Source organism: Euleptes europaea, chromosome 3, assembly GCF_029931775.1.
Source record: "Euleptes europaea isolate rEulEur1 chromosome 3, rEulEur1.hap1, whole genome shotgun sequence".
Classification (NCBI taxonomy): domain Eukaryota; kingdom Metazoa; phylum Chordata; class Lepidosauria; order Squamata; family Sphaerodactylidae; genus Euleptes; species Euleptes europaea.
The window spans coordinates 91,296,498-91,318,204 of record NC_079314.1 but is presented as its reverse complement, the minus strand read 5'-3'; the positions used below and the strand labels follow the sequence as shown (position 1 = coordinate 91,318,204).

At 47.4% G+C, this 21,707-nt stretch overlaps 1 protein-coding gene across 1 annotated transcript in view; it reads right to left on the bottom strand.

The window, feature by feature from the left end:
• The window catches only part of CSNK1E (casein kinase 1 epsilon), a 46,684-nt gene extending 25,807 nt beyond the window's left edge, over window positions 1-20,877 (bottom strand). Inside the window, exons 1-2 of the mRNA XM_056846300.1 lie at window positions 20,757-20,877; window positions 16,612-16,699 (exon numbers count right to left, since the gene is read on the bottom strand). Of these exons, the coding sequence (XP_056702278.1) occupies window positions 16,612-16,687 (76 nt within the window). The 5' untranslated portion in view covers window positions 16,688-16,699; window positions 20,757-20,877. The remainder of the gene's footprint in view (window positions 1-16,611; window positions 16,700-20,756) is intronic.
• Window positions 20,878-21,707: the final 830 nt, after the last annotated feature.

Genomic DNA, 21,707 nt, shown 5'->3' with positions numbered 1-21,707 from the left:
CTTGTGGCCAGCAGGGAAAAATATTTTTAACACTTGATAACTGGAAGTACAGCTTGGTTTCAGATGTCGGTTGATGGGAAAACAATACCCAGAAAACAACATCAACTCAACAGTTCACAAAAAAAGGAAAGCCACAGGAAGAGGGGAAAAAGCAAACAGAACATGGAAATATTTTATTGCTTTCCCAAATTGAAAGATCAAGAGGAATGGAGTATAGAGATACTGTATAGTTCTGTTGCTTCTCGAACTTTCCGATCAGATTAAGAATCTATGGGCAGAACTACAGTCACAAGATGATGTGAACTTCCAAGAGCAAAACAAAAAACAAAAACAATCAGGATCTTCAGTAGCTCAATGCAGTCTGGAGTTAGCCACTCACCCTAGATCAAAAGTATCCTGTGAAAAAGACATGTACAGGCAAGGAAGGCAGCATAGTTCAGACTGGGTCCCCTCCTTAAACCCACATTCATTTCTGGAAGTCTACCATGGAAAATGTATAGATGTGCTTCTCTTTATTTGACATCTACTTATCTGGATCCAGTGAGAAATGATAGCCTGCCCCTCCACATCTGGGATTAGGAAGAAAGGCTTTCAGGCAGGATTGAATCCCAGCACCTGTCTTCAGAAATTAATCATGGGCAAGCAAGCTAGTAAGACTCTGGTACTTATCTACACAGCTGGATTGGCTGATGAAAATGAACATCCGTTTCCTCTTATACGCGTTAAGCAACAAAGGGCTGTAAAGAGGAACCGCAAGATGAACAAAGAAGACGACAAAAATCCCAAATTCCTGCGTTAGCATCATTAGCAATATTTTGGCTCAGTGGGGAAGAAAGAACAAGACCACCACAACAAATTGGAAATATAAAATGAGCGGGTGTACCAAGGAAAGGAAAAGGAAGCTTAAAAGAAAGTGCTCCAAAGGAAAAGATGTAGATGAAGCAATCATTTGGACAGATCTTCCGAGGACAGGAAACGGAGCCTTGGCTACTTACCGTAAGGGCTCCTTCTCTTCTGAGGCAAAGGGCATCTTGATCAGTGGGTTGTTTTCCCTGTACATCTGGGTAGGCAGGACCAATTTTTTAAATTTCCTGTCTCCCTTTGGCGGGAAAACAGCCTGCAGGAAGCCAGTTACCGGCTTGACTAGCTAAATTGACAGGAATAAAGAACGAACTCACACGTAAAATGTTTGTGAACAACAACAGTATAACAGATGAACCATCGGAACGTCTGAACTATAACATGAACATGCAAAGCACCGTCCCTAGGGACGGGCTAGAAATGCAAAATGCAAATTGCCCTTGCTTGAAATAAAATACCGGGTGGGCAAGATGCCCTTCGCCTCAGAAGAGAAGGAGCCCTTACCGTTCTCTGAGGCAAGGGCATCTTGATCAGTGGGACTTTACAGAGCTCTCCACTGGGTGGGCCAAGAATTCTATTCCACATGTTGCAGAACTCTGCGGCCGAAAGCAGCCTGAGATGAAGACCAAGTGTTGATCCTGTCATGTTTCACAAAGGTTGAAACGGAAGACCAAGTGGCCGCCCGGCAAATCTCCTCCACTGGGGCTTGTTTGTCGAATGTGGTCATAGTGGCCGCACTGCAAAGAAAATGTGCCGTGATGCCACCGGGAACAGGAGTGTTACTTGATCTGTACGCCTCTGCGATACACAGCTTGAGAGTGTAGCTAACCGCTGCAGCCGACATTCTCTTTCCCTTATTGGGATTAGCTATCCCTATGAACATGTAGTCGGATTGTCTCATTTCCACTGTTTGATTAATGAAAATACGGCGGGCTCTCCGCAAGTCCAGGGAATGCCATGAAGTCTCCTTCGGCCCCGATGGTTTGGGGCAGAAGGATGGTAGACTAATCTTCTGAGCCTTATGAAAGCGGGAGTTGACTTTTGGTTGAAAGGTGGGATCAGGAGTCAAAACCACCTTGTCTTTATGTAACACGCAGAGACCTTTCCGAATGGAGAGAGCTCTGAGTTCTGATACGCGTCTAGCTGAGGTGATAGCTGTGAGGAAGAGCACCTTCATGCGAAGGTACTTCAGTGACACGGACCTGAGAGGCTCAAAGGGAGGGGCGGTGAGGGCCTTGAGAACGAGATTGAGATTCCAGGATGGGAATCTGTGAATCACTGGGGGTTGAGTCTGGGAAACTCCCTTTAGGAATGCGGCAATATGTCTATGCTGGGATGTTGGAAAACCTTCGGAGAAGTGAAGTAGACAAAGCTGCCACCTGTCATCTTAAGGTGGAGGCTGACAGCTTAAGTCATACTCCCTCTAGTAAGAACTCTAAAATTCTGGGAAGACCTGGCTGGAGTGGACTGACCTTCTTCCTTCTTGCCCAACGCACGAAGGCCTTCCAAGACGCGTTATATATGCATTGAGTGGAGTGTCTTCGAGCCTCAAGGATAGTATTGACAACGTCCTCCGAGTAACCACAATTTAAGAGAGATCGCCATTCAAGTGCCAAGCGGTCAAACAGAACCATTGGGGTCTGGGTGGATCAGAGGTCCCTGACGCAGGGTGCCCCACATCGATGGGATCCTCCAGGGCTCCTGACACGACATCCGTCTCAGTGTCACAAACCAAGGTCTGCGAGGCCAGAAAGGAGCTATCAGTATTACGTTGGCTTTCTGTTGTTGAATTTTGCGGAGGACCTTGGGAAGGATGGGAAGTGGGGGAAAGGAGCAGAGTAGACCCCGGAGCCATGGGCTCAGGAGCGCATCTGTCCCTTCTGCCCTTGGATAAAAGTACCTTGAGTAGAATCTTGGTACCTTGTGGTTTAAGTCTGAGGCGAATAAATCTACTGAAGGGATGCCAAATCTGTTTGTTACGTGATGAAATACGTCCTGGTCTAAGGCCCACTCTCCCTCGTCTATGAACTGGCAGCTTAGCCAATCGGCTTGAACTTGAGGGCTCCCTTGATATGTTCTGCGCGAATTGATGCAATGTTGGACTGAGCCCATCTGAAGATCGCTGATGCCTCCTGGTGTAGGGAGGAGGATCTTGAACCGCCCTGTTTGTTTATGTGGGCTTTTGTCATGGTATTGACCGTCCTTACTAGGACATGACATGTTTTGAGCATCAGAGTGAACTCCAGCAGAGCCAGCTTTACCGCTCTCAGTTCCAATAGGTTTATGTGGAGGCTTGACTCCTGGGGTGACCAGCAGCCCTGGGCTAACTGTCCTTCCAGGGTAGCTCCCCAACCGCCTAGGCCAGTGGTCGGCAAACCATGGCTCGTGAGCCGCCCCGCACCCCCCTCCAACTTTCTCCGGGGGTTGGGGGGCTCCTGTCTTAGCTGGGGGGCACGATCTGACGGGGTGGTACACAATAGCTGGATCCAGCTGGAAGGAGGCGCGGTCAGTGGGGGCGGGGGGAGATCTGGGGTGGGGGGGCTGCAGGAGGTTGCTGCCGGACCCTCTCCCCCCCTCCCCTCCCGGTCTGGGGTCAGGATCAAGGGGGGTGGCAGGAGAGGAGGGAGGGCAGCCAGACCCCCAACCCCTGGCCTGGGGGGGGGGTCTCCCAGCGGGAGTTTGGCGTCGGGTGCAGTTGGCTGCCAAGTTTCGGGGGTTTGGGAAAGTTTTGTTTGAATGCGTTAAGGGCGCGTTGGGGGGGGGGACACGGGGAAGACCTTCGCCCTGAGCGAAAGTGTGGGAGAAATGACAGATCCCAGAGGTTGGACGCCCTGGGTTTTATTGACAGCTTTACACATTTTGGGGGGGGGGGCTTTTGCAAATGCAGGTCTCCCTCCCTTTTTTAAATTTACATCCTGCTTGGATTCCCCCTCCCAAGTTGGGACTCCCAGCGGCTTTAGAACATCGTTCTGCCTGCCTGAGCAGGCAATACTGACTTTGATGGACCGAGGGTCTGATTCAGTATTAGGCAGCTTCGTGTGGCACCGTGTGTGTGTGTGGGGGGGTGGCGTGTGCAGGTGACGATAGCTTTTCTCCTTCTCGTTTGTGCATGGCCGTTGATGCACGGGAGGTTTTGCCTTGGGTTTGCCACTCAGATGCACATTTTCCCCATCCAGATTCTCAAAACTCTGCATGGGGGGTAATTGGCCATTTATGAATGGGGTTTTGCCTTGGATTTGCCACTCAGATGCACATTTTCCCCATCCAGATTTTCAAAACTCAACAATAAGCCCCCCTGCAGAGTTTTGAGAATGCAGATGGGGAAAATGTGCATCTAGAGAGCAGCAAATTCAAGGCAAAACCTCCCGTGCATGAATGGTTGTTAAAAGGCGTTTTGGCTCTCAAAAGAAATCTCAATCGTTGTACTGTTGATATTTGGCTCTGTTGACTAATGAGTTTGCCGACCACTGGCCTAGGCTGGCATCTGTGAATAGTTGAAGTGGCTCTTCGTGTATGTACTGAGTCGCTTTTCGGAGGTTCGCTGGAAGAGACCACCAGCGAAGGCTTTGCCTGACCTTGAAGGAGATGTGAATGACCTTGACCTTTTTCTGAGCTATGTCCCTCTGGTGTGGGCGTTAACAACCACGGCAGTGGTCTTGAATGGAACCGGGCCCATGGAACCAACGCTATGCAGGCTACCATTAATCCCATGAGCCTCGCCAGGGACATGAGTCTGGTAGATGTTAATTTGGCTGTGGCGGATGCTAGGGCCACTATTTTGTCCACCCTTTCTTTGGGAAGAGATAGAGAGTTGTTCTTTGAATTGATCCGAACTCCTAGGTGGATCATGTTTCGAGAGGGTTTTAAGGAGCTTTTGTTGAAGTTTATCAGAGACCCGTGGTCCTGGAGGACCCAAAGAACTCGGGCTGAATGCGTCTGGGATTGTTCCTTGGTTTTAGCACAGATCAGGATATTGTCCAGGTACGGATGCACCTGGACCCCTTCCTGTCTGAGATCCGTGATCAGGATCTTTGTAAAGACCCTTGGAGCGGAGGCCAACCAAAGGGGAGGGCCCTGAATTGAAAGTGGTGGTGACCATACGCGAAGCGCAGGTACCGCCTGTGCAGGGGGTGTATGGGTACATGTAGGTAGGCTTCGGTAAGGTCCACAGCCGTCATGAAGGTGCCCAGTTGTAGGGACTCCACAATAGACTTTAAGGTTTCCATCCGGAAAGGGCTGTATGCCATCCTCCTGTTGACATATTTTAAATCGAGGATGGCACTCCAGTCCCCGTACTTTTTGGGGACCGTAAAGAAAATGGAGTAAACTCCCTGGCACCTTTCGTGGCTGGGGACCTGTTCGATAGCTCTGATGTGAAGCAGGTGCTGGATAGCTGTGAGGGTCCTGGTGTGCTTGCCTCTCCTGAAGGAGACAGGGGAACGTAAGAAGCGATTGGGATGCTGTGAAATGAACTCCAGGAGATAACCCTGGGCGAGTATTTTGGAGACCCGTTTGTCTGGATTGGATAGGGCCCATTGTGTAGTGAACTCCTGAAGCCTCCCGCCTACTTGAAGGGGACTGGAATCACTGTGAGTTATTTTTGGGGAATTTGTCCCCTTTGTCCATTCTGGAATGTTGACCCTGGGGCCTTTGAAATCTTTCCCCCCTGCGAAAGGATCTGGTGTTAGTCCAGGATGCTTGCCGGTAATCGGACCTGTACCTTGGAGGCACTTTTGAGGAACGAAAGGAGAGGTACGAAGAAGGATGTTGATCCTTTTTGATTTGTTTTGGAAGCACTTGTTTATTATGTTTGGTCTCGACTAGGATACCGTTGAGCTTGTCACCGAATAACCTACCCTCCTTTATAGGATAGGACATCAGGGTGGTCTTAGCCTTGAAATCAGCTGGCCAAGCTCGCAACCAAAGGGCCCTTCTCAGAGAGGTAACCGATGCCATAGACCGATCCACAAATGACATGGTGTCAAGGGAGGCATCCGCCATAAGGGTGATGGCATTTAGGACCCTCTCCAGGCCTCCTACCACCCTGCGACTGTCATCAGGGACAAGCTGAATTATTTTCTTTACCCACAGATATGAGGCCCTGGCGAATATGGAAGTAGTGGCACTAGATTGGATGGCTAAGACCGAGGCCTCTTGAGCCTTTCTCGCTAGGGAATCAAACTTTCTGCCCAATTGATCCCTGAGAGACCCCACTCCGTCTTTGGGACAAGCCCTGGGGTCTGTAAGTCCAGTACCGGGGCATCCACTAAGGGCACCTTCAGCATATTCATGGTGTGTGGTGCGAGATTGTACAGTTTCCGGATATTAGGGGGAATTTGACGGTTATTGTCCCACTCCTCCTCCTCCTAATAAAAAATTCCGGAAAGGGAACCAGGTTGGTGTGAACCTGCTGTCTAGGAAAACATTCTTTGACTCCTTGTTTCCATTTGGACTTGGGCTCCTCAGAGGATTCCATGTCCTCATTCAGATCCAGGGCTAAAATGGCCTTGGCCAGCAGACCCTGATAGTCCTCTCCAGAGAATAATCTGGTGTGCTGATCAGTGGATTGAGAGGGCTCTTCCTCTGAATCGAACTCCCCTTCCTCGCGCTCCTCTTCCCCAGATTCTAGGGAGGAGGCTGGGGACTTGGCCTGATTGGGATGAATTTCCCCCGGTTCAACCACTCTATTTTTTAAGGCCGCTTTTGTGGGCCATTGGGAAGGCATAGGGATCCCCGAGGTGCCCGGGCTTGAATCCTCCTCCCTGGCAGTAGCTGACTGATTTGAGGAAGTGGAGGGTGGCCCGTAAGGAGCCGGCCAAGCAGAGAGGGGTAGGCGCATTTGGAATGCTTGAAATGCCTGCCACTGCCTTCGAAGGGCCGAGTTAACTAAATCATCTGCCTGTTCCCATGATTTAAAATGGCCGCCCGCTGCTGCCAGTAAGGAGGGAGGGGGGTTACCAACTCCCATCGGGGGAAACAGAGCCGCCGCCGGAAAATGGCCGCCCACTGCCGCCGAGAAGGAGGGAGGGGGGTTACCAATTCCCGCCGGGGGAAACAGAGCCGCCGCCAAATTACCGGTTCCCGCTGGGAGGAATGCCGCAGCCTTCGCCGAAGCCACCTGAGCGCTGGGGGCCAATATCGGGGCGTCTGGGGAATAGTCGGGCGTCCTTCGCCCAGCTTTCGGGGCGGCTTTCAGGGCTGCGAAGCTCTTGCCGCCACGCGAGTGGGTTCGCAGGGAGCCTTTCTTTTTCTTGTTTGCCTAGTGTGCCGGCGCAGCTTTTCGCGCCTTTTTAACTTTCAGCTGCACTAGGGATGTTTCCTCAGGGGCTAGAAGCTCCGCGGGCTGAATAGAGCTCCCTAAGGGTCCACAATCGCGGCCGTTGGGAGAGCCGGCTTCTATACGGGCGGATTGACCAGCCCTCTGTGGTAGTCCTTCTCAGAGAGGAGGTCATCCTCCCTAACTGAAATGGCGTCCGCCATTTTAAGAGCTTAGCTTTGTGCCTTGGTAAGAAGACACAAGAGGAGGGGGAAGGAGGGGTGGGAGGTAAGGAAACCACAAAGAACAGGACTCACAAAGGATAGGACTCACAAGACAGCAACGAACACTGACAGGATTCTCCTAATCTATTCCTAAGAAACAGAGCTGTGCGAAGATGCCTGCTCTACCCGAAGAGGCAGGACGGAAACTGGCTTCCTGCAGGCTGTTTTCCCGCCAAAGGGAGACAGGAAATTTAAAAAATTGGTCCTGCCTACCCGGATGTAGAGGGAAAACAACCCACTGATCAAGATGCCCTTGCCTCAGAGGAGAACACACACACACACAGGCATCACCACTCTGCCTGTGAATTTTGTTAAGGCAAAGCTGCGGTATTCCATTCTAGTTGTAGTAGCCCTTGAGGCTAGGTGTACATTCAAGGCAATGATACTCCAACTCAGTACACAAAAGAACACCTCTGCTTGGGCAAGACAGACGGAGCATGGACCTTACATAATGCACGTTTCGATTATTAAATACCCAGCCATTATCTTATCACCGTCCTGCATTACGCATTGGGAGAGAGACCTCCCCCTTAGGACTGGTATTACACAATCTACACATCCCTCAGGCTCCTTCTGGTTTCCCTCTATCTTCACAGTCCCTTCTTTCTCTCCAGTGCGTTTCTTTCTCTGTTAGGAACTCCTTGTCCTCTTCCCCACCTCTCCCAAGGGGCTGATTCTCATTCAATCTGCTAAAAAGATCAGCAAACCAAAGTTAATGCTGACATTTAAGGAGTGTTGTCACTCAGCTTTAGAGCGGCAATCCCAACGAGATTAGTCGGGAGTTAGGGAGACCGAGAGCACACAGGAGCTGGCATCTGAGTCACTGGTTCAGGTTTGTCGTCTGCAGACTCAGGAAAAACGGAATCCATTTATAACATCAGTGGCCCCGTACAAGGTATTTTGGTGAGCAGAAGGTCTACAATCCTACAAGTGATACAACGATTGAACAGGGGAAACCATCTGTCCTTCAAAATGAAGGCCTAATGGCTACAAAGAGGTTACTGTTCATAAAAATAGCATACAAAATCCCTAATTCGGTTCCAAGGAGACCTTAGCCTCCAATTATGCAAACCTGCTTATACTGCATACTTAAATCAGTACACTCTTCTGAATACCTTTATTTGAGGACTTTGGTCACCTATGAGATTTTTCAGAGACAGCCAGTTAGGTTAACAGGACAGATGTGAGCAAGAGGCAGATAGTAGGGATGTATGAGTAGGAAGATAGTGGCCAAGCTTTTGGGGGCAGGTACATCACTGTCCAATCTGCCATGGGAGATGTGTCAACCTAGCAGTGCAGTATCTAAAAAACCTACATGCCTTGGGGTGTTTTTCCCTCCAGTCTCCTGGGCCAACGAACAGGCAGCAGCACAGCGTGGGAGAAATAAGCAGGTCACACCCCTACCTTTCCATAACGAGACCACACAAAACTGCAACCCCTCATGTGCCTTTCAAATCTTGCCACATGTCCCTGCTACAGGAGGTATTTGTGGCAACTGTGCCGCAGGCTGACTGTGCATGCAGTATTAAAACAAGATTGCAGGTGACAACGCTGGAGCAAAGACCATAGAAATTTCAACCATCAAATGCCAACAGCATCTCCACAAACATACAACTCTAAACCTTTGTCCCTACCCATTTCCGCCTCCAGGACTACTTCTGTGTTGCTTTCTCTAACTGCGAAGACTTCATCACTATTCAGAGGTGAGGGATACTACTAGCTCCCCATCCACAACGGAGGCTCAGATCCCCTCTGAAGCATACAGTGCATTTGCCCAAATTAAGTTCGCCTGCTGGCAGCAACCTTTCCTTGACAGGCGTTACTGGATCATCTAGGACCTGATCACATCAACAGGGCACTCTCTCATCATGGTCTCTACGCAGCAATATTTGAAGACGGTTCAGAAGTCAAGTAGTGCAAAAATGAAGTGGCACCAAACTATTGGGAACCTCTTGCCAATCTTGAAAGACCTGCAATGGCTGCCTATTTGCCTCTGGGCACAATTCATAGTGCTGGGCTGGGACCAGGATGCTTAAAGAACCTCTGGCTCTCAAAGAAGCCTGCCCCACAGTTAAGAGCTTCTGCAGCGGCCCTTCCCTGTGTGCTACTCAGCTTCAGGTGAAAGTCAGGGAGATATAAGAGATGGAGCCCTAGTTGCAGGGACACCTGGCCTTTGAAACTTCCTCCCCACCAATACTCACCTGGCACACAGCTCTGCTAGTTTTTTGGCACTGGAAGCTTGGTTGCTCAATCAGGTTTTTGGGTTGATTATGTCAAGTTGGAAGTCTTGCTTCACATACGCATGTAGCCCTCCTATTTATAATTGACTAATTTTTCCGCTGGTCATTGGCTTTTACTAACTGATGATGTTACAATTTGCCGCAGCTTGTTGCTTGCTATTGATTTTTTACTGGCGGTTTTAATTATGATTTTACTACTGATTGTATACAACCCACCTTGGAATTTTTTGCAATAAGGATTTATGCAGGACAGGTAAAAGTTCATAAAGCTTCCTTCCATTTTCCTCAACACAGTTCCTCTGCCAGCCCCTTCCCAAATCACCACCAAATCCAAATCCACCCCGGTGGATGTCTGATTGATATTTGAGAGAGAAAGAACAGAATACTCCTGGGCAGAACATATTAGGGATACACCACCTCATCACAGACTTAAACTCTTAAGAATCCACATTTCGTCGCCTCACATAGAATTAAAGGAAAGTAGCCTTCACTGCAAATAAGATTATGCAGTAATGCAGACTCTGAAGAGTCCCAAGAAGCAATCTCATTCTTTGTGACATTTCATAATGATGTAAAAGCTACAGAGACCTTATGCTTCAGTGATCTGAGAGATCTGGAAATCAACAATCCTACGCAGCATTCCCCCACCCTTGTCTCACTCAATTGTGTGGGCTGCAAGTTTCAGAATCCATTTGTTTCAAACTGCTCATATGAGGGGGGGGGAAGAGTCTTACAAACTGATTAACGTTTTTCAGCCTTAGTGAAAACGGCACTTTTCACAAGGGAGTCTTAGAAATTTTAAGTTACAGACCTGTTAACACCGCCCCCCGGTATCTGTTCACATTCAACAGCACAGCAACACCATCCCTTTCTTCCTTCTCCCTGCTTTTCATTTTTGTTATTAAGTGGGCAAAGAGAAACAAAAAATGGAATTGAACAGATGGGTGAAGTCAGGCAGGAAGAGAGAGAGTTAACAGACTGGGAAACAAAGAGAATGCATCTCCCTCCCTCTGAGGGAGGGGCATGCAACCAGGAACTGTCCAAGCAGATATCACCAGTTTCCCAACATGCTCTGCAAGACAAACAACCTTTGGCTTGCGATCCATATTCACTGCAGCCATTCCCCCCACCCCAACAATCCAAGACATCTCAATCCCAGCCTGCAGCAGCAGCTCCCGCTGCTAAAGTCTTTGGTCTGCTACCACATCTCTTAATTTGCAGCGGCTCCAGCGTCTGAGCCTCAAAGCACCCCCCTCTCCTATCACCCCCCCATTCCAGTTCAGCTACTGTTGCTCAGCTGAGCCTCCTAAACTAAACAACCTTCACACAGAAAAGCCTCCACATTCCAGATATGTGTTTGCAAGACCTACTGAATTGCAGAACCAAAGAAAGCAACAAAAAAAAGGGGGGGGGGAGTCCAGTCTAGTCTCAGTCTTTCACCACCCCAATCCAGGCCTGATCTCCAGCACTAATTTCCAATCTCAGATCTTGCCAAGCAACAGTGGCCACTCTCAGAGATTAAGTCTCTCCAGTCCAATACACACAATCCAATTGCCATTCTGAGAAAATCGGTTCAATAAACACAGGCAGTAGAGGGCATGGACTAAGCCAGCCAGCCGGCTAACTGCTTCGCCCAGCAGCCTACTTGCAGTAGTTTAGCGGAGGAGCAGTAAAGGTAAGTATTTGCTCCCACCTTCCACATCTTTAAAGGAAACATGCAGTTCAAAAATGCATTTTACATGGTATTTACCAGCCCAAGGAAATGAAACCGAGCACACCTACAAAGGACAGAGGAAGGACGCAGGCAGACAGGAAGAACTAAGTCACATGAATCACTTTCAAACACCCCATGTTGAGACCTGGGTGAATGGGAGATGACAACTGGGTGAGTTGAGAACCTTGATCTTCAGAAGGTCCAGGAACACTTCAGTTCATCCAACGCTGATTTTTTAAAGATTGCTAAATTAAGGTACCCAATAAGTTGAGTTTCGGTGGCCCCAAACTCAAAACAGGAAAACCTGTTTGGGGGGGGGGTGTCTTTGCAGAAATTTCAAATATCATGCATCAAAACATTTGTGCCACACCTGCATTGGCTCCACTATCAATATGAGAGGAGACTATCCAAAAAGCAACATCTAAAGGATTAATAGTGTTTATATGAATGGCCACTCAGAGGGTTACAGCAAGATATTGGAAAACGGCAGAATTAACTTAACATTACACTCCTGGTATTCTGAACTGTGGCAAATAGCTATGGCAGAAACATTGACACATCAACTTAAGAGTTATTAAAGGCAAGGATAATATATTGGATTTTTATGAAATATGGCATGATTTCATCTCATATACAAACCAGAAAGAAATTCAACATGCATCTAAACCATTTCAAAGATTATGGGAAATAAATTAAAGTTATAATGACCCATATATATATATATATATATATATATATATATATATATATATATATAGGTGTGCGTGTATGTACATATAAATTTACAAGAATTTGTAACAGATGCTAAGCCCTCAACCATTAGTGCTGTAATAATAGTTTTGGCTGTTTTGTTGTTGTTTTGTTTGTTTTAAGTATTTATGTGTTCCTGTGCTTGTGAACTGTATTTATATCTGTTAATTAACAAAACATTTTTTTTTAAGGAAAACCAAAACCAAAACAAAGTCTTATAAAGAGTTGTTTACATATTGGCAGTAAAAGTTTGAACAAGCCTCGCAAAATTATTTCGCAAGCGGGCATTGCTCTCTTGCACACAATCTTCAAGGCTGTGTGTGCTTCCTATCCTAGAAACGCAGTCACCAAACACTGTGATAACTTGCGTTGCCAGAGTGCAATGTCAGCTCCACGGCGTCCCTCTTCGCTGGTACTGCAGCAGCCCAATTAAAATTGCAGCTGCAATACCAGCACTCTGGAACCGACATCACCCTCTGGTAATGCAGGTGGAGCTGCCTGCCCAGGCCAACGTCCCAGCCGCAGCTCCCAGGCCCTGACTCAAGGGAGAAAGCCACACAGACTACCCTTTCAACAGCCAAGGAGTGCTGACAGAGAACTGTCAGCATGCCCAGGCCTAGCGGCCTTCTGGCTGGCTGGGCCATGGGTGTGGCCCCTGGGTGCTCCCATGCTGGGAGATGAGCCATCTGCCACACACCTAGGGTGAACCTGACCAGAGGAGGCCTGAGAGAGACCAAGCCTGGAAAGACATGGCTCCACAGAGCAGCGGAGGGTTCTAAGGGCCTAGGAGAATTCAGCACGAGAGGAGCAAGAAAGAGAGGAGGAAAAAGCAACAGGTATGAAAGAGCAGAAAAGAACACGGTGGAGAACTTGTAGGCTCTTGGAAGAGGTTGGTATGGAGTGAGGAAGCTAAGTGAAGAAAAATGGCTGGCTAGAAGGGAGGAGAAAGGAGAGGCAGGAGCACTCCGGCACTGAAGGGGAGGGGGTGCTGGGAGAAAGCAGAGCCAGGTGACATCAGTTGAAAGATAAAAATTTTAAGCATGGTGTAGTGGTTAAAGTGTCAGATAAGTATCAGGGAGACCTGGGTTCAAATCCTCACTCTGCCATGGGAGCTTGCTGGGTGACCTGGGGCCAGTCACACACACTCAGAGGTCAGATGGCCATCTGTCAGCAATGCTGATTCTATAACCTTAAGCAGATGAGAGGGAACGCATCTTCGTCATCTTCTGGGCATTTAGTGGGGGTCACTGGGGGTGGAGGTAGTTATGAATTTCCTGCATTGTTCAGGGTTGGACTAGATGACCCTGGTGGTCCCTTCCAACTCTATGATTCTATTATCTACCCTGCAGGGTTGTTGTAAGGAAAAAGTGAAGGGAGAAATGTTGTGAGCCACTTTGGATCCCCATTGGGGGAGAAAGGAGGGGTGTAAATGAAGTAAAATAAAAATTAAGCGGTTGCTTTTAAAAAATAAATTTAAATCCCATTTTATGACATATAGTACAAGATGAAAGATTACTCTAGCTATTTGAGCTACTTGTCTTGAACCTGCCCACCTTTGCCTAGAGTTACTTTCCCCAGTTGCTATGGAACGGAATGGGTAGTACTGCCACCTTGGTTTCTGGAGGAAATACTGCACCCTTATTACATTTCTGATTTAAACAGTGCCTATACATCTACCAGCTCCTTTGTGGAAGAGACAACACATCCATTATGCATGTACAATGCCTCTGTACATATGCATGTACATCAGTGATGACCATCTGAGCTTAAAACCTCCAAGAACTGTCTTCTTTAATTAAAAAAAAAGCCCACTTACTGTTTTTATTCCAGTTCCCTAGATATAACTCCAGCTTGAGAACAGCAGGGAAAAAATACATATAGCTCACAACAACGCTGTAATTGAAAAATACCAGCAAATTATCACAGTCCATTAAATCACTACTAACTATGACCTGGATCCTAAGAGGCTGTTTCATTGGCACAACAGCAGCTTCTCCCATGGAACCACGCTTGCAGAGAAAGGGATGGTAATTTTTGCCCATTGCCCCTTCCTGCTGCAGAGTCCCACAGTGCCCCCCCCCACTGTTCCTGACCAACAGGAACACGATTTCAGAGGGCACAGAAGGTTGGGGGGGAGAGTTGCCTTCCTCAAGCACACCTCTGTTTAGGATCCAAGCCAATATATACAACCAAAGACTTTAGCAGCAATATCCTAAGCATTGTAGGACAGAGCACAAACAGGTGATAACATAGCACACGCCAAGGGTTTACAAAGTAAAATATATGGGCAAAGACAGGAATTGATGGAGGACTAGTACAGATGGGATAGAAAAGTAGTTGGGGAGAAAGGCAGCGTGTGGAGTAAAGATGAAACAGAACCAACTGTGCTGAGGCAATCTGAGAAATGAAGAGACCTAACAGACAAAACCAAATCCAGTTTTGTACAGCAGACAGAACATTGGACCAAGACATCTGGATTCAAATTTACACTAACTTTAACATTTACATCTAGTTTTATAGCCCCAAGTTGACCTTTAAGCAATTGATATCAATCAATACAAAGTTACAATTAAATGTGTAAAACAAAACCATTATCTGATGTAAATTTGTAAATTTACTCCAGAAGAACCTGTCTAAAAAGCCATGTCTCAGTAACGTTTTGGAAACTCTAATGAGGTCAGGTGGGCTTCTTTGGGCAGCCACTGAGAAGGCCCCAATTCCTGTTCAGCCATTAAATTCACTTGGGTTAGGGTAATCACTCTCAGGCTACCTCACCCCACACAGCTGAGGATAAAATGGGGAAATTTCACATAAAACTGCCCTGAATCTTTGAATAAGGGGGAGATACAATTCTAAGAGCTACAGACAGATGAGGGAAGAAGATACAAAAAGGTGAGACAGCATAAAGATCTAATCTGTAGAGAGGCTTTGAGAGGTCTACACCAGAAACTTGGAGATAGGAGAGCGAAAGAAAAAAATGGTGGCATAAGGGGGAGAAAAAGGTGGCATGTGTGGGTTATGCTCAACATGAAAGGATACAACCACACCAAATGCTGCATCCATGGTGCTAGAGAGAGAAAGTCTGGATTTACCTGCCCTGGGTAAGGAAAATATTAACTTAATACACTCCCATCGGGATTCAAAAAAGATGAGATTACAACCCAAGCAGAAAGAAAAGATTCAGATTGAAATGCTGCGGCAGGACAGCAAGGAAATGAAGTCTCTGTATACCAGAAGAGGAATCTGGGGAACAGTGAAGTTGGCAAATCTTGTAGTGATGCCAGACTGCGAACTGGAGATGGCATTTGCAATGCGATACAGGCCTGGATGTTGGGGAAAGCCAGCTACATGGGAGGGAGGCCGTGTACTCAGAGGCCTCATGTTACAGAACACTCAGAGGGTAGCCCTTTTTCAATGCAGCACTGGGCTGGAAGGCCACACTTAGAAGATTCTACTTGCTTCTGGGCACACCTTTAAGCAGACAACACAAAAGTGACACAAAGAACAACAGAGGAAATTCAGATGAATTAGGAGGAATAAAGTCATAGGTTACACAAGGAAGACCAAGAGTGCCAGAGTTTTGACAAAATGGACATCAAGCCACTTACATATGTTCAGACAGTCCTCAAAGCGCTAAGGATGTTTCCCAAGAAGCAGTGCTTCACTGGTAGTCCACAATTTACATTCTGAAGGGCCCTGAAGGCGTGACACATTCTCCCTTCCCAATCAGTACAATACAGAAGGTTAGTACGTTTTATAGCTATGAGTTTTTCCAGTGCCCCTAACCTTCAACAGCCCCAGCTAGAGGTCCAATATCTAATTCCTATTTCAACAGACAAGCAGGTTTTCACAGTGACTTTCCTATCCTGGCTACATGGAACAGATGCGTAAGCAACAGCTCCTAAACCATTTGCAGCCAGCAATTTCCACAAGCTTACTCCTTTGACAAACGACCGTCATCGCACCCGCTCCCCACAAGCCATCTTCTACATCACAATTTAGCCAGCATATTTTATACCAAAAATGGCCAATTTGTGTTTTCTAGAAGCACGCTACTCTCCAGTGTTCCATGGTGCAAGAAAGAGCTTCTCAGTCATGGGATATATGTCCTTGTGGTACTTGAATCCAGATATGTATATATCATTCAAAGCCTCAGCGTTGCAGTAAAGAGCCTCACAATTTGAAAGCATTTTTCCTTAAAAATAAAGCGGGCAAACCCCCACAATGCCACTTTTATAAGATAAAACTGCTGGCCCCAACAGGGATCAGAAAAGCTGCTTCAGGAGCCAGGCTTTGTAGGCCATTACCATTCTAGGACGACGACTGTCAATATTGGAAAGAGGTGCTTTGCCTCCACCAAGTCTAGTGAGGCTGTCTTGACACTCCGGCCTCTTATGGGTCACAGGAGAACACAAAGCGGAAATAATGAATTCACCATCCCTAACCCACTAGCTTGTGATGATACAGAAGTCAGAAGACACATGCTTATAGCTAAGAGAAACTCACCCAAGTAAATATCTCCAAAGGAACCGCTACCAATTTTTCGTCCCAGCCGATATTTGTTCCCTACTCGGAGCTCCATGGTTCAGTTGCTCTGGGGGATTAAACAGAGGACATACAGAGTAAAGTTAGAAACTGCACTCAGCTACCAAGTGAGGATGGCAAGATTTATCCCTAGACTCCCCCCTTCCAATGAGAAGTTTTTCTTACCAGACACAGTGTTTGCCTGTGGATCCCTAACTGCCCCAGTAAGAAATATGAGCTCCGTCTTCTTTTCTAGAGCCCACACGATAACCAACTCTTTTGGTTTAGCATACTGTACTCTGATATTTTTTTCAACCGCGGGGTTAGAAACAAAAATGGGGAGAAGTGACCAAGGTAAGCAGAACGATCAAATTAGCACTACCATAACAAACCATAAATCCAAAGTCATCTAGCACAAGATACTAAAGCATACTTACCCAGAAGCGAGTCTCACTGAAATCGGTGGGATTGTTAACAACTAAACAAGCTTAATAACAGGATGTTGTAAACATAAAAACTGAATCAGAGAACCTTATGATGGAAGAAGCTAATTCATCCCAGAAGCTGCCCAAGAAATCTAAAAAGCTGGTGTGCTTTTTTCAGTCAGCTCAGGCCAGAGACTCCTCCATTCCCACAGTTCATAAAAGGCCAAAAGAGAAACATGGGAAGAACTAAGAGTCACAAACATAGATCTGAACAAAAACATACAATTCCTAACACTGCTAATCACTTGTTGCACTACTTTATACAATATTGAATATCTCCAATAATATTTTCACATTGTTCATTGTTACTTCTCAGGCTCTTACAGTGCAGACCTTAACAGAGTTACACCCTTCTAAGGCCATCAACTTCAACAGGTGTAATTCTGCTAAAGGCTACCCTGCAAGTCACTCACCTGCAGGCTTCTATATTTGGCAGTAGGCTTGCCACATCCCCACACATACATGGACAACATGCACTCATTCCCACAAGAGATCCAGCCAAATCTGAACCTTACCACCTCTGAGGTGCACAGCACTAGCAATATTTTTGCATATGCCTTTATCAACAGGAGTTCTGCAGGTTTCCCAACAATATCCCCTGGGTGGTCATCATCTTGGGCTTTCCCTTCCCGATTCAAATAATGATGGTCTATCTGGAGGAAGGGAGGTTCCTTTTAGAGGATGCCACTGTATGGTTAATGTACATAATGCACATTTGTCAAAGCACTGTATGCAGGCTCTGCTCCCGAGGGGGTGGACTGTTTGGAAGAATGGATAAAGACTGACACGAGGATGTTTTCACTTAAAAGAGGGCACATTGCAGGAGAAGCTAGAATGCTAGAATAAGCCCACTAAGTGATGTTCTAGGCTTACCCCAAACCCATATTTGCCACTCACCACCAAACTGCAGCAAGAGAAACAGATGACAGTCACACATTGAGATGTTCCCTGAATGCTTATCACAAGCCTGACACAGCTCTACACATCCAAACCCCAGAGAAAGAGGTCATGTTCACTTAAAGCTCACAAACCAATTTGAAAGAGACCCCAAAACCATTCCCCCACAGTTAAAAAAACAAAAGACTCCAGCAGAGCATACAATGGAAGTACCGGCCTAGAAACCAAACCTAGAACAAAACAGTACACCTGACCGAAGAGGTCAAAACCATAAATCAGAGGGCAGAATTGCTCACGTGTTTGGCCCAACCCAACATCTAAACCAAAGTTATATATTCCTTCATGCTATATAATTAACTACACAAAAACTGGCTATAGGCAGAATTTTTCAGAAGTTACTCTGCAGACGCTAGATCCCTAAAGGTTAGGAGTTTCCTCGGTTTCTCTGTCAGCGCTGCTCAACAGCCTGACCAAACAGCAAGGGAAGGGCTGAACAGCTAATAACCTGTCCAAGGCGAGAGCTGCAGGCTCAGCCTCCAGGGGCCCCAGCTGTTCAGAGCGTTTTTTTTCTAGTTAGTAAGTGACCTTTTGGTTCCTGCACACGTACCCGTGGATTGGTCCTGGGGTACTCCGGACAGCTTTGAAACGCCTCCAGCCAACTGCCCCAAAAACTCTTTTTGAAAAGTGCAGATGTTGCTCAGGTTATAAAGTAAGTGAGAGGGCAGTGAAAAATCAGAGGAGTAGTTAATAGGAGATCCATACACACACTCCTGCTTTAAACATATACGTACAAGCAAAGCATGAGCCCAAAAATTATTCTGTTCAATGGGACATACTGCCTAGTAAGCATGGACAGGATGAAGCATTAATAACCAAGTAAAGCCTTGGGCATACAGATGGGTTCACAGAAGGTAGCAGAAAGACCAGCTTATGGCAAAGAGAAAACAGCCAAGCAGCCAGTCTCCTCATGAACTGCTTCCATGTCAGAGGGAAAACTAGCTTCCTCCCTGCATCCACACACACTCTCCAACCTCAGGCCTTAGCCTCTACCTCCCAAAGACAGAAAGCAGGGGAAAACAGATTCCAGGTGTATTCCCCAAGCCAGAACACCAGGGAGTCAAGATGACAGCCAAGATCACCGGTTTTCCAAAAAGAGGTCCCACACATCAACCTAATGCATACACTCTGCATGAGCGGATGCTTATAATATATTAATATTCCCTCTACACACAACACTAGAAAGCTATAACCCAGCCAACTCCATATGCATGCTTACACACACCCGACCTACTATACATTATATAAATATGTACAATCCCATTATATAAACATGTATACAAACAGTAGCCTTTCACACACACCAAGATTTCAGAGTGGACAGGACAGGCAACAAACCAACTCACCCCTCCAACCAAACAATCAGAGTAAATAAGAGGGCTTTGCTAGTCTTGCTTGATCTGCTAGGAACCAAGAACGTACTTAGGGCTATTGTAGGCCAGACTGAATGAGAGATGACCAGCTATATAATGGATGCTGCTGGATTGCAGGTAGGGGGGGAGGGGAGAGAAGAAAAGAGGAGGAAAGGGGCATTTAATTCACTGTCTGGTGGGGGAGATATGGTGCTTTAAAATATTTTAATTTTTTAAAAAGCAGCATGCAAGATCAGATTTGTTTCCTCTCCCCCCCTTCCCTTTTGAACCGTTACCCTAAAAAAAGAAGAAGAGGAGCTGAAGGCACACAACAAACGCAGACGTTCAGAAGAGAAAGAGATCAAAATTGATAAGGTCATTTTTATCACTCAGCCACAAGCCTCACTTAAAATTAAGCCGCCCTCAGCCAAAAGATGGAAACGTCTTTGGGAAAAAAATCATATTATGTTGCAAAAGAATTAGGCAGGGAATCCATTAGGAATGGCACAAAACTTCTATTTCCCATACTATTCGGGTCACAGAGCTCCGGCCTCGGAGAAGGAAGCAACATCTCAGAACAAATGATAAAATAAAAAATAAAATGATTAAAAAAAAATAAAACAGCCCCCCCCCAGTCCCCACACAACAATACCCCAACCTTCCCGGTGCACAAAAGGAGACAAGAGATTTACAATAACATCCCCTCCCTCCCCTTACGCACACCCTGCTTGTGAGAGGTTACACTTTCACACATACAGATCCAAGGATGACTATTACGCGCACCCCCCCCACCCCCAATTAAACAGTTCGGGGGCGAAGAGACGAAGGGTGCGGGGGGGGGCCGCATCCGTTACAGCTGATTGTTTGAAAATTACACACAGATGCTAAGTCAGGGAAGCGGAAGAAGGGAGGAGGGAGAGAAGCCCGGCGGACCCCCGGAAAAACGGGGACGTTGCAGAGGCAACATCCCCCCCACCCCATAGGAAAGGACCACTGAAGCCAATTCGACATTTAAGGCAGCAAAGCCGCCAAAGGAACGTATTTTGGGGGGGGGCTCCCCTAAACTGTCCCTCTGAAATTTAGGCGGGGAGGGCTGCTGCGGGATCCTTTGTCTCCCTTTCAAAAACAACCCCCCCCCAAAAAAACCTTTTGTCCTCCCCTCTTTGGGTCCGTCCTAGTCGCCTAATCCCCCTTGCGCGTGAGCCGAGGGAGCCCCCCCCCCGCCCCCTCCCTCATCCTCCTCTCTCGGCACACACACAAAAACAAAGAGGCGGAGGGGCCGCCTTTCCCCCCGGATTTGCCCCCCAAGACCGGCCCGGATCCCCCCAATACTGACCCCGCCTGGAAGGAGCCTCTCTCCCGCTTCTGCTCCGGGGGCTGTCAGGGCGGGGAGAAGCCGGCGAGGGAAGGATGACGGAGGATTGGGAAAGGGCTGCCGCGGCCGTCCCCAGCTCCAAGCGCTCCGCTTCCTCCTCCTCCTCCTCTGCTCAACTGCCTCCCTCCTTCCTCTTCAGCCTCGCAGTGCGCGCGCACGCGTGTGTGTGTACAGCCCAGGCTCTCGCTCATTGAGTTTCCATTGAGTGTCAGGGGCCAAACCCACTGATGTCATCCTACAAAGCCCTGGGCCCTCCCTCCGGGGTTTAAAGGGACAGCGCTTTGTTATTTTCGCTCGCCTTCGGTTGCTTCGTGCGCACCCGCGCCAAAAACAAGCGGATCAACACACGCTGGAGACCCTCCGCTCTCCCCCCCTCCGCCTTCACCCCCCTCCAAGGTCTGCCAACACAGTATTGTAAACACCAACGCTTTCCAGCGCCCCACATGTGTTGTAGCAGTGCGCAACAAACACATACAAGGATCCAGAACGGTCAGGGAAAGGGCTTTGTGAAAGATGGGTCAGACACATAAGCGATGTTCCCATTGTTCGGATAAAGGCTGCAAAAGCATGTGATGCTGTGCATGCTTACCCAGGAGTAAGTGCTGCTGAACTCAGTGCTATTGATTTCCGAGGAAGCGTGCATAGGCTGGGGTTGCGCTGCTCGAGACATTTAAATAAATCCCGCATGCACGGTGCGATGTTTTTGTTGCTGATGATGCATTATTTTTACGATATTTTTGTAGATGAAATGAAAAGTAGATATTAAACACTTCCAGATTAGAAGAGTAATGTTTTACACATTTTGGACAAGTAGACATGGGGTAGAGCAGTACAGGTTCATATTCCTTAACACTGGCCCTATATGTAGTGCCATAGGAGATCCTATGCAATGTGGCATCCATGCACATTTTC